The sequence below is a fragment of the Tripterygium wilfordii genome, chromosome 5 (assembly GCF_013401445.1).
Source record: "Tripterygium wilfordii isolate XIE 37 chromosome 5, ASM1340144v1, whole genome shotgun sequence".
Taxonomy (NCBI): Eukaryota; Viridiplantae; Streptophyta; class Magnoliopsida; order Celastrales; family Celastraceae; genus Tripterygium; species Tripterygium wilfordii.
Window position 1 is genome coordinate 11,332,118 of NC_052236.1, and position 14,649 is coordinate 11,346,766.

Genomic DNA, 14,649 nt, shown 5'->3' on the forward strand with positions numbered 1-14,649 from the left:
CAACCGTGCTACCCCTAGCTCACATCCTTATCGTGACAATGTTAAAGACTTCTAAAATACGACTTCCAAAAGTTCCTTAAATCTATGTGATATTAAAATAGTCATTGATTAAAGACAAACTTGTAAAACCCACTTCACATCCAACATTTTATATTAAATGAAAGTCTTTTGAAGATATTTTTTTTGAAGTGTCGAGCATTATCCTCCTTATCGTGGCCTTTATTGCTTTAGCTAGAAAGAACTATTTTGTCTAAATCTTCTCCTCTATTTCGATTATATGGCCCTTCATTAATGATTAACTTTCACAATCAATACAATGCTCTGTCTGTTGTATTCTAAGGTTTGAGATGAATATGAGAAATTGAATGAGGTGAAAAACTTGTGTTATTAAAATAAATAAGAGAGGCTATATATATATAGTCATACACGTCCAGGTACATGAAAATGAACTAACACTCCTAATCAGATGGGATACACCCCAAAGACTCGTTCAAACCAACTACTACTTCAAATCCTAACAAACTTCCTAGACAACTAGGATTTATTTAATAATAATAAAGCATGACTTAACACTGTCAGTCCATGCTAAGTTGCGAACAGCCAGTTAGGTCAAGCAACTTCACATTAATCTATATCTTGTTAAAATTTGTACTTAGAGAACCATGGAGGAAGAATTCTATATAGCATTCCCATAATGACATTAAACATTACTTGGGTGTAATATTTCGTGGGCAGCAGGCAAATCAGTTCCTTGGTTTGTTCTGAGAGAATATATATATATACAACTCTCAGTTGGTAATGTCGTACAACAATAAGTCTGCAATGGTCAGATTATAATGAGGATTAGAATTATGAAGGAAAATGTTAATCTTCCATAGATATTTCGGTCCATAAAACTCCATAATCTACCCGGCTGTACACATTGGATGCCAGGTAGATATTTTATCAGACAAAGCCTGGCAGTTTCTTTTACTCCAACTCGTTTCTCCCGCTTCTTCCTCTCGGTACTCCCGCTTCTTTTGTGAGATATGTACGCTTTCTCTCTCTTTCTCCACTTTTCTCTCATGATCTCTCTCACGTTTTTCAAAATATTAACTTTTTTGATTTACTTTTTCTCTTTCATGTTTATCTTTATGTCAAATTTAATTTTCTATCTCATACTTTTTTCAACTCAATTTTACTTTTTTTCCTCTCTCCTACTAACTTATTTACAACTCAAATGTATATTTTTCTCTCTCCTTCATGAGAGTCATGCTAACACATAAATCAATGTGTCAGTATGACCATAATAATGTAATTAAAAATTATCAGTGTGTAATTCCAAATTTAAATAATGTAATTTATCCATTGGTGTTTGATAATCATCCAGATTGTTTATGAGATATAATTAAGGCAATATAATTATAAATTATAAATTTATCAAGTGTAATTGGACTTACAAACAATGTAATTACATATATATCAAGTGTAATTGGACTTGCAAACAATGTAATTACATATATATTGCCAAGTGCATCAAAAGAGAAGACAAATTAAATTCACATTCACATTCATATGTTTTGAACTCAGCCTTTTTTGATGATTCCATAAATTGTTATATAATTTTGAGAAAATAATTTATAACTATGACGTTAGAGCAATATATTGTGAACTATGTAAATATGATCACAATAATATAATTGAAAATATCAATGTGTAATTACGCATTGGAATAATGTCATTATTCATTTGTTTTGTAATTAAAAGTTATCAATATAATTACGCATTGAAATAATGTAACTATTTACTTTGAATAGAGATTTGAACGTTCAAAGAAATAGTTACATATATATTGTCAAGTGCGTCAAAGGATAAAACAAATTGGATTCACATGATATTTGTATGTTTTGAATTCAATATTTTTGATGATTCCATAGATTATTATATAATTTTGAGAAAAAAATTTCTAATTACTATGTTAGAGCAATATATTGTGAACTATGTAAGTATGATTACAATAATGTAATTGAAAATATCAATGTGTAATTATGCATTTGAATAATGTCATTATTCACTTGTTTTGTAATTAAAAGTTATCAGTGTAATTATGCATTGAAATAATGTATTTAAAACTATCAATGTATAACACATTAAAATAATGTAATTATTTAATAGAGATTTGAACGTCCAGTGAAAGAGGAGAACCCTCCAACTAGCTCTGAGGCAAAACCAAAGACAAATTAAACCCACAACATCAAATATTACAAACACCAAAGTCACAACATGAAAGACCCCAAACAAACAAACCCACAACACAGAATATCTCAAACAAACAAACCCATAACCAACGTAGAAAAAACAGCAGCGACCCACCAACCCAAACAAACCAAGCTGTGAAGATATACTGTCTCATTTTACACGGGTCCTAATTACATTGTTTCGGTTGATAATTACACAACATCTAGCCTTGATTACATTGTTTAGGTTGATAATTACACAATATCTGACCTCCAATTTACAAACTGATTCCCTAACAAAATCAAATTTTTGTCACAAAATCAAATTTTTGTCACAAAATCAAGATCTTACTCTACAAAATCAAATGTCTTCACTATTCTCAGTGATAATCCTAAACAAAATCAATTTTTTTGAAAATTTGACTCTCTTCCCTTGCTTTAAAAAGTCTCACCTTTATAGATCTTCAAGACCACCACCAACCTCCACTAGTGCTTCTCCATGGCTTCCTCATCACCATCTAACACTAGTGTCGTCGTCTTCCTCGTCACCAGATCTACAGCATCGTCTACACAAGATGAAGAGAGAGATTGAAGGTGAAGAGTGGTTGGAGAGGGAGAAATGTTGTAGATGGAGATTGGTTGAAAGAGAGAAGGGAAAGAGGGAGAGAAGTGAGAGAGACATGAGAGAAGTGAGAGAAATATATCTCTCTTTTTGATTTTTAGGGATTCTTTTGTATTGGATTTTGGTCCACCGCCTAATTTTTGTTTCAAATTTTTTATATTTTGAATTTGCCATGTCATCTGGCTTATGTGGCATGCCATGTGTATTAGGGATATTTAGGGATGTTTTATTATGTACATTTAGCACTATCGGAATCATGAAACAATGCTTGTAAAAGAAAAAGAATTATGAAACAAACAGACTGAAAATAAGATTAAGAAAATTCTTTTTTGCACAGTTCAGGGCATGTGAATTTAAAATCTGGCTAGCAACCTACGCTATAAACAGTCTTATGTATAATGGGGGCTCAAGGGGAGAAACTAACCATTCAACAGATCCCCAACCCCAACAACCCTAAAAAGGGAAGAATTAAAAGCCGCTTAAAGCTTGATTGGACGAGGCATTGGAAGGTTATTTAAAATTTTAAAGGTTTTTTTAAAGGTAGGCCGCTCACCAGGGTTGGAAGGAAGAAGGTGTTAATGAAGGGTTGTGTAACAAAACCTGTTTCAGAGAATCAAGAATCGAAGAATTTTTAAGAGAAGGGTTTCCCAAAACCTCCTGACACCCTAATTTAAGGTTTTGGAAAAAACATCACCTTCATCCCCCAATCCGGAGGTTTGGAGATTTCTAAGAGGTGTTTAAAGATTTCCCAAACCTGTCACACCTCATTTTGTTTCAAAGAGGCATTCGTTTCCAACCCCACCTCCAGGAATGGAGCGTCTCATAAAACCTTCATCCGATCAGAGCCTGTCCTGTTATATAAACTGCTAATCCGCACATAGAGCCAGTCCCAAAGCATATATGGCAAGATTAAAGTTCCATGTAATTCCATAATCTAGTAAAAATGTGTAAATTCGAACCATAAAGCCAGTTGAATTTGTTAGGCTAAGATTTGAAGTTTCATTTTTTCTATCAACTTTCATTTAAATCTCAAGGAATTTCTTGCCAAAATGAGATTGATGTCATAGTAAACATAGCTATAAGAACTTACCTGATTATTGATCACTTCCAGATATCCAGTCTCAAAAGAATGTCGTATAATGTGCACAAAGAGTAACCCTACGTCGTACCATCCCTTCATGTAAGCAATGGCATGTCTGCACGACCTGGCTGAGGCGTAGGAGGTTTAATTAATGGTCTTAAAGATTCCATGATACTGGCAAAGGAAGGACGTTTCCATGGCTCACTGCATCATAATTAGTTAATTAATTAGTAAAGTACTGAGCCAAGATTGTTGCTATGGAAATTGTCAGTTGTCACGTAAGATGAAACTTAAAACTAACTTAGCCCAGCAGGTCTCAATAATGGCAGAGACTTGGGGGTTCAAATTGCGTGGAATCTCAGGCCTCTTTCCCTTGAAACCAACCGCTGCTACGACCTGCAAAATCATCATAATACATATTTATCAAATTACAGAGCCAGTACATCTTCTTCATGGAGTTTATGTAGACAACAAGGAAAAGAGACTAGCAAAAACCCTGAAACAATAAGGGTGAAACAAATAGAAAATCCAACTTACAGTTATCCTCAAACCAAGGTGTATAAATAAATGCAAAGCAGCTGAATATGCGCATCAGAATTAAATAATTGGGGAGGCATAGACAGTGTATTACATGCACGTAATGTACATGAATACAAGTTCGAATCATTAATAGTTAACCACTGTTTGGGATAAAAGTAGATTGCGACTAATTATAGCAATAAATCTTTTCAAAGCGAAGCATTTTGCTCATAATAGTTCCATCTTCGATATTTCATGCAGATGTCTCTTCGTATCAGTTTTATCATCATCAAGATTAGTTACATTGTCATTCAACCCATTAAGTTAACTTGTTGATTAGTGGCGTTTCACCTCATTTATATATATATTCTAACACTCCCTTCACGTATGGGTTGGACAACTCCAACGACCCAACACGTCCACAACAAATGAGGCCCAACACCAGGGCTACTCTTATAAATGCCCCACACTTGGGGCAACAAGAAATGAGAATTTAAATTATGGAAACTAAGTTTTGAACCCAAGACCTCTTACTCAGATACCATATTAAGATTAGTTACTTTGTCATTCAACCCAATAAGTTAACTTGTTGATTTGTGACGTTTCCCATCATTTATATATATATTGTAACAATCATCATGACGAAAGTATATTCCTTTCATCGTCAGCATCCTTTTATTACCTGAATACATAATGCTTTGATCACAATTTTGCAAATATCAATTGTGTCAAAATTTTGCCACATCCCATTCAATTTTCAAGTACCTTTACCCTTAACAAGAGATGTTCAACAGCAGCAACATGATCATTTCACGTGTAACATACAAGATAGATAACCGACCTGTGCAGGATTTAAATTACCCCAGGGTTGTTGCAGCGTTGCGAGCTCCCACAATATCACACCAAAGCTGTATACATCTGACTTTTCATTGGATGGTTCATCACGGAGAACTTCTGGTGCCATCCATTCAGGCTAATGAATTGACAAAAGGAAAATATCATTAATGGTCAGGTGCAAAGGGTCCCCAACCACTCTAAACTACAAACTGGAGCCAATTGTCTAAGTTTAAAAGAACTCACAGTCCCTGCCGCTGACTTAGATGAAAGAAATGTGTTTGCCTTAAAGCGAGAAAGACCAAAATCGCAAACCTGAATGTACCGAACAATGTGAGCAAGGTTTGCAAAACAATGAGCACAGGAACCAAAGTAAAATGGAAAAATTACAAAGAGAGAGAACAAAAGTTCAAAGCAGCAAAACAATGTGCCCAGCGCACACTTAAAAAAAATCAACCCAAGGAGTCCTGTAAAATTTTCTCAGTAATTCATAAATTTGCTTCTCCAAATGCTAGTTTAAGAAACAACAGCCACGTCCTGCAGCAATTACCATGACAACGTAGCAGCATATATATCATGACATTCACAAAGAAGCCCAACAAATACCAACAATAAGATTTAAAAATTCCGTCTTTGCTATTTTCTTCACCAAGCAGAATGTGACAAGAAGGACAAATTGGCTTTTCGACAAAGAAAACAATGGTGGTGCATACATTGAACAAAAAACAAGGAATAGCAATATCCGTGAAAGAATAAAGCAGTGATAAGATGGTTTAAAGTCTAACAAAACACAGTTTTCAGGTTGAAAATGCAGAATTATCGGTCTGAACATGCCTCGTGTTAGACAAAGTGAACAAATAAACAAAGCCAACGGAAGGGAGCACAGTTTCCCAGTTGACACATTCAAGAACAGCTCAGTTTTACCTTCACTGTATATTTTTTGTCAACCAAAAGATTCGGTGATTTCAAATCTCTATGAACAATTGGGGGATTGCGTCTGTGAAGATAATTCAGGCCTTTAGCCTGTTCAAGAAAAAAATGTCAGTCAGGCTAAACGCATTAAGACTATGTAAAACCTTATGGAAATCCAACGAGTCGACAACAAATTAAAAATAGAAGAGGACAACAAATTTCAAGATAATTTTTTTCTAAATTATCAATGCATACCACATCATAGGCCATACTCAACCTCCGTCTTTCATCTAACACCTCTCTTGCACCAGATTTGTGCAAGAGCCGATACAAGCTACCTCTGCATTGCCAAACAATCATTAAAGATTAGAAGAAAAGAGTACTTTCATTATTTCTACTGTGCTATTTAAGAAAGTTTTTTTTTCCTGCCAGGGGAAAGGAAGGTGGGGTGTGAGATTTAAGACGACATAAAAACCTTGATAAATATTCTGTCACAATGGATAAATTTGGAGGCTGAGTCACGGCACCCATAAAGAGAACAATATTTGGATGCCTTAAGCGTTTCATAATTGCAACCTGACAAACAAAGTGAAAAGGGAGATAAAACCACGAAAAAATCAGATATTTGATTATTTTCTTGAGATTGGAGCACAATTAAAAGCCAAAAATAATGATCCTACCTCCCTTAAGAATTCCTTGAACCGTTCCGCATGGAAGTCTTGTTCCATTAGAATTTTCACAGCAACTTCCTGTAAGCGTACATGTCATTAGTATGAGAAAGTGATGACCCCAAATCCATTAATTCAAATATCATCACAGTAAAACTCTGAAACTCTAGAATTGCTCATGTTCAAAAAAGACTTTTGAGTTTGAGCACACTCATTGATAATTGCAAACACTTCCACAACCACCCAATTGAAGAAAATCAGTGTGCAAAGTGGGGATGCAAGGCATGGTAATTTGGAAGATTCACTTTCAATCAAAAAACAGAATCAAAATAGCATGTTGCAATTTGAAATATTGCCCCCAGAATATGAAATGCGTAAACTAGAAGAACTGCTGTATATATCAGTTGTTGTGACTACAAAATATGCATCAAGATTACAACATAGTCTGAACAGGAGATACTGCCAGAAGGGTCAAACTATTTGTCACTGCCTTATTCTTGTTAATGTAAGATAGAGGGCAAAGTAAAGTTGCAAGGATCACTTGCAACCCAAAATAGAATCAGAGACATGATTGCCATTTAAAAGAAATCTCCCCCTGTAGATGAAATGCTTGAAAACTATATGACCAACTACATATCCCCGCAAAAACAGTGTCCGAGGACTACATCATGTTCTGATAGAGTTCGTGTCTGGAGTCCGGACTATATGTTGCCAAACTATTCTAGCAAAGATGCACGAGTCTTTCACATGTAAAATTAAGTGTTAAATGTTACTTAAGCTGTCTGATTAGCCTATCTAAGTTGACATTGCAGGTTGTCAATAAGTTTTGACAACTCTAGCATTCACAATCAAACATAAATCAGCAATTACAGAGCTGGGTGTGATCTTCACTCTATTTATAACAATATAACCATGAAGAAAGAGATCCAATAGCTTACCGAGCCATGCCAATCGGCACGATGAACAGTTCCGAAAGAACCTGAAAACACAGTAACAAAGTTCAAGTACGTAAGAACCATCACCAGCGAGATCCTCACAAACAGGAAGATTCACTGTTTCTCTACAAACATAATCATGCCTCAGATGAAACTCTTAGAACAAGAGTGGATAAAATACCTGCTCCAATTCTCTCTTTCAAAACAAGATCACTCCATGGGATATCCAAATCCTCCACATCAAATGAAAGTTCTTTGCTGGGTCTACTAGAAACCAGTTGACTGCCTTCAGCAAACTTTAAATCTTTAGTCGCATCTACTCTCTGATCAGATGATGTTAAAATTGGTTGACCATCACAGTGAGCAGTAAGCTGGATAGGCTTTAAAGGGAAATCTTTAATCAGGTTCTTCAAGTTCAAGAGTCGGGAATCTGCAACTTGGTCACCTGGCAGACCAACTCTCACCGGCGGAGTTAGCTGAGAAATTTCATTGCCGTTTCTTGGGATTTGGACAACGTTATTTCTGTCTCTTCCCATCTTATCATACTGCTTAGGATACAAAGAGAATCCAGGATCTTCTTTATTTAGAGCAGTACCTGCAACAATAACCATCAGCAACTTTTGAATTTGAACCTTAAAGCTCAATAAATAACAAAAGTCTCATCAATGGGGGAGTCTAGTAAGAGATATATATGATATAGTAAATAAAAACAACTCCCACACACTAGAGATAAAATCAACTCCCATGCACAAGAAGAGGAAGCTCTCTCAAATATATCCAGTAAGACAAATAATCAAAAGATAAACATCAACCTAGTTAAATTGTATTCTTCATCTTAAATGTTTGCCATTGACTGGATTATCCAACTATATTTGCAAACCAATTAGGCTTCTAGGAAGGAATATCAACATTAATCATCGTAAAAAGTTGCCAGCAGCAGACATATCACACTTACCTGCTGATGCTGATGCTTCATCAAATACAAGGTTAAGTGACTGGCAATCTGAGAAATATGTTCTGGCCAGTGATCTGAAATCAATGGTAGGTTCAACTGATTGGAGTCTTGGAAAGCGCAATGGTGAAGAAATTGAGATGGAAGAAGGACCATTGAGCAAGGAATCAGGCTCCCATAAGTGACCTGGCTTTCCAATTAAATCAACTAGATACTCCCTGACATGTTAGAAATATACTTCATAAGTTTTTTGACACATTACTTATAAAAGATATACCTAACATTCTCCTTGTTAAGATTAGTTACTTTGCCATTCAACCCAATAAGTTAACTTGTTGGGTTTGAGCGTTTCACATCATTTATACCATATTCCAACACCCCCTCACATGTAGACAGGACAATCCAACGGGCCAACATGTGCATAACAAACGAGGCCCAACACCAGGGGCTTTTACAAAGGCCCACACTTGGGACAACAATAAATTGAGGGTTTAAATTGCGGAGGCTAAGGTTTGAACCCAAAACCTCATGCTCCATTACCATGTTAAGATTAGTTACTTTGCCATTCAAACCAATAACTTAACTTGTTGGGTTGGGGTGTTTCACATCATTTATACCATATTCCAACACTCCTAGAGTACATAATGTACATTAACATTTACAGAAACACTACTGAGTCAATTGCGTAACAAGTACAACACCAGAAGATACACAATAGCCAAGTCACAAGCAAAAGATGGCTGTCTTTCTTTTCTTGAATAGAAAACCCACAAAACATACCTGTCAAGCCCAAACCGAACAAGACAAGAGGAAGCATCAGCCCGCTTGCAATATTTGCAGCCCTTAGCGATTCGGCATGGTAAGTCAATTGTATCAGCAAGGACCTATCATATCACATGCAAAACATAAGACTGAATGACCTTTCAACAAACATATAAACTGAAAAAGACATCCTCTAATGAATAAGTAGTTAAGCTTATGTGTCAAAACCAAATTAAAATCAAGAATAACCTAGAAGTTGTGGTAACTGATTAAATAAGATTATTTGACATAAGCAACAAACATAATCATAATTATTGAACCAACTAATTAAAATGCAAAAAATTCGTGCTATATAAATATGGAAGAAAACACCATGAAAGACTGCAACCTTACTTTAAATAGTAAAGCTCGATGCCTGCAGAGTCCAACAGACAGGCTGCCTAAAGGAAGAACAATTGATCGTAGGCGATCTTTTAAATCATCAATGTTCTCTCTCCAGATGGAAATGAAGTCATGTTCTCCAGTTGTAACTGAACCCCTTGTAACAGCAACAAAGTTCAATTAGCTAATAGGAAACAAACAGAGTTATTTTGTTTCTTTGTACAAATAAAAATTGAGAACTCACCCCATATGATTGCAGACAAGTTTTGCCAGTTGATCAGCAACCTCTTGGGTGGTTATGCAGTTAGAAGAAATGCTAAGGACCCTATTTTGGAGTTCCTTCAAGCTTGAATCTGTATGGTGATCCATCAAAACCACTTCAATTGAAGTATCCATTCTAGGATCAATAGACTTTAGTGATTCAAGAGATGGAATACGACCATTCTCTTGCAAGTCAATACAAACCGTCCACACATATGGATCCATTCCATGTATTAGGTAAAATCCATCAGGAATTTTATCAAAGTATGACAAGCAGCCATTCACCTGATGCATAGGGTCAGAAAAAGTGTGATCTTTGGATTCTATGGACAAAAGAGAAAAACAAATGGACACACACACACACATATATGATTATTTTGCAGCAGCAGAAGATATCGCTCCCTCAAGATTTCAAAAATTACTGAAACAAAATGATGAGACCTAGAATATTTTCTAATTAGGTTTTTTCTGATAACCAAAAGGAACCATATGTTACCATTGAGCTTCTAATCACCATAAATGCGTGATAGAACCATAAATCCGTGATAGACGTAAGCTAATCTTTCAGCCAACCCCCTTCTTCTGCAAGCACAACTGAAGCAGGACGACAAACCAACCATTTCAAATGACCCCTACCTACTTTGGGAAACACACGAGGGCAAGACACTGTAATCTGCAATCAATTTGTAATCGTCGGATGAGGCCTATGACAATCCTGCAAGATCAAAGGTGGGATCGACAGTGAAGCTAGGTCATCGATGTGGTGCAGGCAGAAGAAGCTCTGACGGTCAAGTCAGTCAACGGTGGGAGATATTTTAATAAGAGAAGTGAATGGCTTTTAGAGAGAGAGAGTGAGTTACCAGGTAGTTGAGAGAGTAAATGAAGAGGAGTCCTCTATTTATAGTGTTCCAGATCACGTGGTCAGCACATGTTGACCGTACGGACGAGCTTCTTCATTGGGCCATGGTTGGACCTACGGCCCAATCTGGGACTTATTTGGTATTATAAGCCTTGGGCCTTAGGCCCTTCGAATTATGCTCAAGTATTTCAAGCGAACGGCTTTTGGCCCATACAGACACAACAAAGCATTTTTCATTTACAAAAGATGGCAACAAGGTGGCAAGACAGATAGCTGGATTCAAACTGAAACAGACACCAGCAAGTGAGTCTGTGTATGAAGACCGAAATTCTTAATTTCCTATCCCAATATATTTGGCAATTCTCTTAAAAACATAATTATCCAGAGCCAACTTAGATAACACATCAAAGGAGGCTCTGACCGAAGCATCCTTTAAGCAACAGTTGTTCCAATGCTCCTTGCTCTCCTTTACTTTCTCCATTTATTGTTAAGTGCACCTTGATATTATTATCCGGATAACTCATAGCTGATATCTACAGCCACAGAATCCACTTAGGATATCCACTCAACCAATCAGTTGAGAATGAGGAATAAATAACGACATCACCCACATTAAAAAATAATAAATAAAAAAAAGACATTAAAGATAACTGAGAAGTATGAAGAGCTCTTTTGCACAGACTTTCCTCAAAATTATCATAACACCCAGTCCTCTACATCTCCCAAGTCTTTTATTAACAGCCAATATAATACACAAACAGAACTGAACATAGGAACCCTCAAAACTCAAAAGCAAGTCACCTTTTACCACCTTGTTCGATATAAACAGCAGAGCAAAGTATATGACTCCATTGATAAAAAAAATGACATGCTAGGAATCATTTTTTCCTAAAAATAATTTGCAACTCTCTGGCATCCACCATCAGAAAATATGGTCTTCACTGGCAATGCACCTCACCTATTAAGGCTATAACCAGTGCACCAAATAATGAGTTTTTTTATAGAACCACAATAATTAGAGAAAGATAGTACTTTTGACTCTTGAATCTTAAGCTCGTCCATTGGATCTGAATAAGAAAGGAATTTGCTTCCCAAATTTTATCCAACAGCATAAATTAGTTGCAAACTCAAAGAATTCGGTTGTACCAAGAACAAGGAAAGACATAGTTGAATTTCATACCTTGACTATTTTCTATTTATTGCGATTTTGTTAAAAAATGATTACTTGGTGCACCGGTTGTAGGTCCAGACTCCTGATCCATGCTTCACTCACCGACTCAAAGTAAATATGCACCATAGCTTTGTATCCCAATTATGTGGATTAGTCGAGGAATGATCTTTTAGTATCCAGTTCTTCCTAGAACCATCTACTGAACTTTAATTATGAGCGACGAGATCTTTCCTTGGATCACTGATATCATCTTATGCATTTTTCATCACTGTCACCCTATCCACAAGCATACTAACAAAAGTCTCACAGGTGCTACCCTTATTCTTCGGTTCTTCCAGAATTGCTATTTCTATATCCTCAGAAGTACATCTGTTACTCTTCAACTCCAATCAAATCGTTCTTGCTGGTAAAATAAGCAGATTATAAATGCGGAAGACTGTATCAAGTCTGTAGTGCCCGCATCTGACAGCAGCTTACTGCCGTAATGATAAACTTACAATAAGATATCTCATTACAATGGAGAGTCTCATAGGTTTATAGTCGGAATTTCATGTGTATTACCATGGTCAATATGCCTCGAGCTAAATATACTAAAATTATTCAATAGAATATCTAAGCAGCCAGATTGAACTGTTTACAAGTTAGCAGCCTACAACATAGCATGCCATCAAAAAATCAACAGAGCTAGAATTGAAATGAAACCCTACCCAAAACCGATGAGACACAGCTTCGGCTGACCTCAAAGACAAGGATCGCACCGCGGACTCATCAGGCCCAGGATCCAAAAAATTAGGATCATCGGCGCAGGCGACGTCTGAAGATAGCCTCAACGCCAACTCCAACTGTATCTGGTAACTCTCCTCCGTCTGCTGAGCCCAGCTCTTCCCCGAGGATGACACTCCCGTCCCCGCAACCGCCTCTGGGAAGGCTTTTACTCTCAACTCCCCTCCTAGTCCTCCTCCGGCACCAACCCTCAACGCATCTTCATGCAAGTAACCGTACCCATCGATCTCATTAGTCGCTGAAGTTGAAAGAGTGGTCGGGACGTAGTAATCCCCCGAAAGCGAGCTTTCCCCAAAGCTGCTTCCACTTGATTGCCTCTGCAATCCGATCGATGAGTACAGGTTCCGATTCCCCTGCTGATTCACTCGATGATCGCCACTGGAGTCCCAATTGAATCCTCTCTCAACCTTCGGTTTATTGTTGTTGGACTCTCCGGAAAGCGACTCATAGTACGGAGCCGGCGTTCCTCCTCCGGCGCCAGAAAAATGGTCGTCAGGATATTGACTGAGGAGAGTATAGTTGGATCTACTACCGGGCATTTCCATTGGAGAATTAGTAGAACTGATGCCTCAAAAAACCCTAATAAGTATCATTGTCGAAGAAGTGAATTGCCTGTATCGCAAATCTTTCCATAGAATTTTGGATTTCAACTTGTTTTCTCTCAATAATTATTCAATTGTCGAAGAGAGAAAGGAATGGACGGTTTTTCAACCACAACCAGAGCTCTATCAACCATTAGATTTATTCATTCAATCTCAGCCAGAGTATTTAGAGAGAATGTTTGGGAGCGTACTTAAGAGAGTGTTTGAGAGGGAAGAATAGCTAATAGTTTGTGGAGAACCACTTTCTTAGGGATGAGAATTCCTCCCCAACCCGAAGTGCCCAATCTAACCCGCACGCAGGGCGGGGCCAGGATCAGAAAGTGGGTTGGGGTAGGGTTTATAACTGGGTCGAAGTAAATGGTCTCGACTCTCGAGTAGTTACAACGTAACGGCTATAACATTTCTAATGGCTCAATATCACGTACATAACGCCCGATGACCTCTTATATATGACACCTAGATTTAGAGTATATAAGCACTCAGATATCGACCTGATTTGTCTTTTTGTCGGGCTTCGTCGTAGATTTATCAAATTCTTTCTCCTCAAGCTCCGCTAATCCATGAGCAATATCTTTGTAGTTATGTGGATTTTGACTTAATTTATCATATTGTAAAGTGAAAAATTATTTTCCAATGACCTCTTATATATGCCCTAGATTTAAAGTATATCGACAATCATGGACCTTCGGGACCGGGATAGCGACTTGATTTGTCTTCTTGTCGGGCTTCATTGTAGACTTATCGAGTTATTTATCCTCAAGCTCTGCTAATCGACGAGCAATATCTTTGTAGTTATGTTGGATTTTGACTCAATTTATCATATTGTCAAGTGAAAAATTACTGTAAACTCTAATTTTCACCCATAAATCTTTTAATTACAATATTCTCTTATACGGACATCCACAATAAACGGTAAAAAAGAGAGAGCCTGAAATAGTGGGACTCACATGACTTGACTACTAGTTACCCTTGATTTATATGAAATGAGTAGAGTCCATAATATTTACGTATTTACGGATGTCTGCAACAAATGACTAAAACAAAGCGATTGAAACAGTGAGACCCGCATAACTTGACCACTAACCCTTGAT

General features: G+C 36.9%; 1 protein-coding gene across 1 annotated transcript; it reads right to left on the minus strand.

The window, feature by feature from the left end:
- Positions 1-2,317: 2,317 nt before the first annotated feature.
- On the minus strand, positions 2,318-13,859 carry LOC119998783 (serine/threonine-protein kinase CTR1-like). Its single transcript, XM_038846212.1, has 16 exons — positions 12,881-13,859; positions 10,127-10,428; positions 9,895-10,039; positions 9,520-9,623; positions 8,743-8,957; positions 7,969-8,382; positions 7,791-7,831; positions 6,865-6,933; positions 6,660-6,760; positions 6,440-6,524; positions 6,197-6,295; positions 5,519-5,587; positions 5,280-5,411; positions 4,221-4,315; positions 3,929-4,123; positions 2,318-2,782 (listed from the first exon to the last, which is right to left on the minus strand). The coding sequence occupies exons 1-15, from the start codon at positions 13,499-13,501 to the stop codon at positions 4,015-4,017; spliced, it is 2,601 nt and encodes an 866-aa protein (XP_038702140.1). The 5' UTR covers positions 13,502-13,859; the 3' UTR covers positions 2,318-2,782; positions 3,929-4,014.
- Positions 13,860-14,649: the final 790 nt, after the last annotated feature.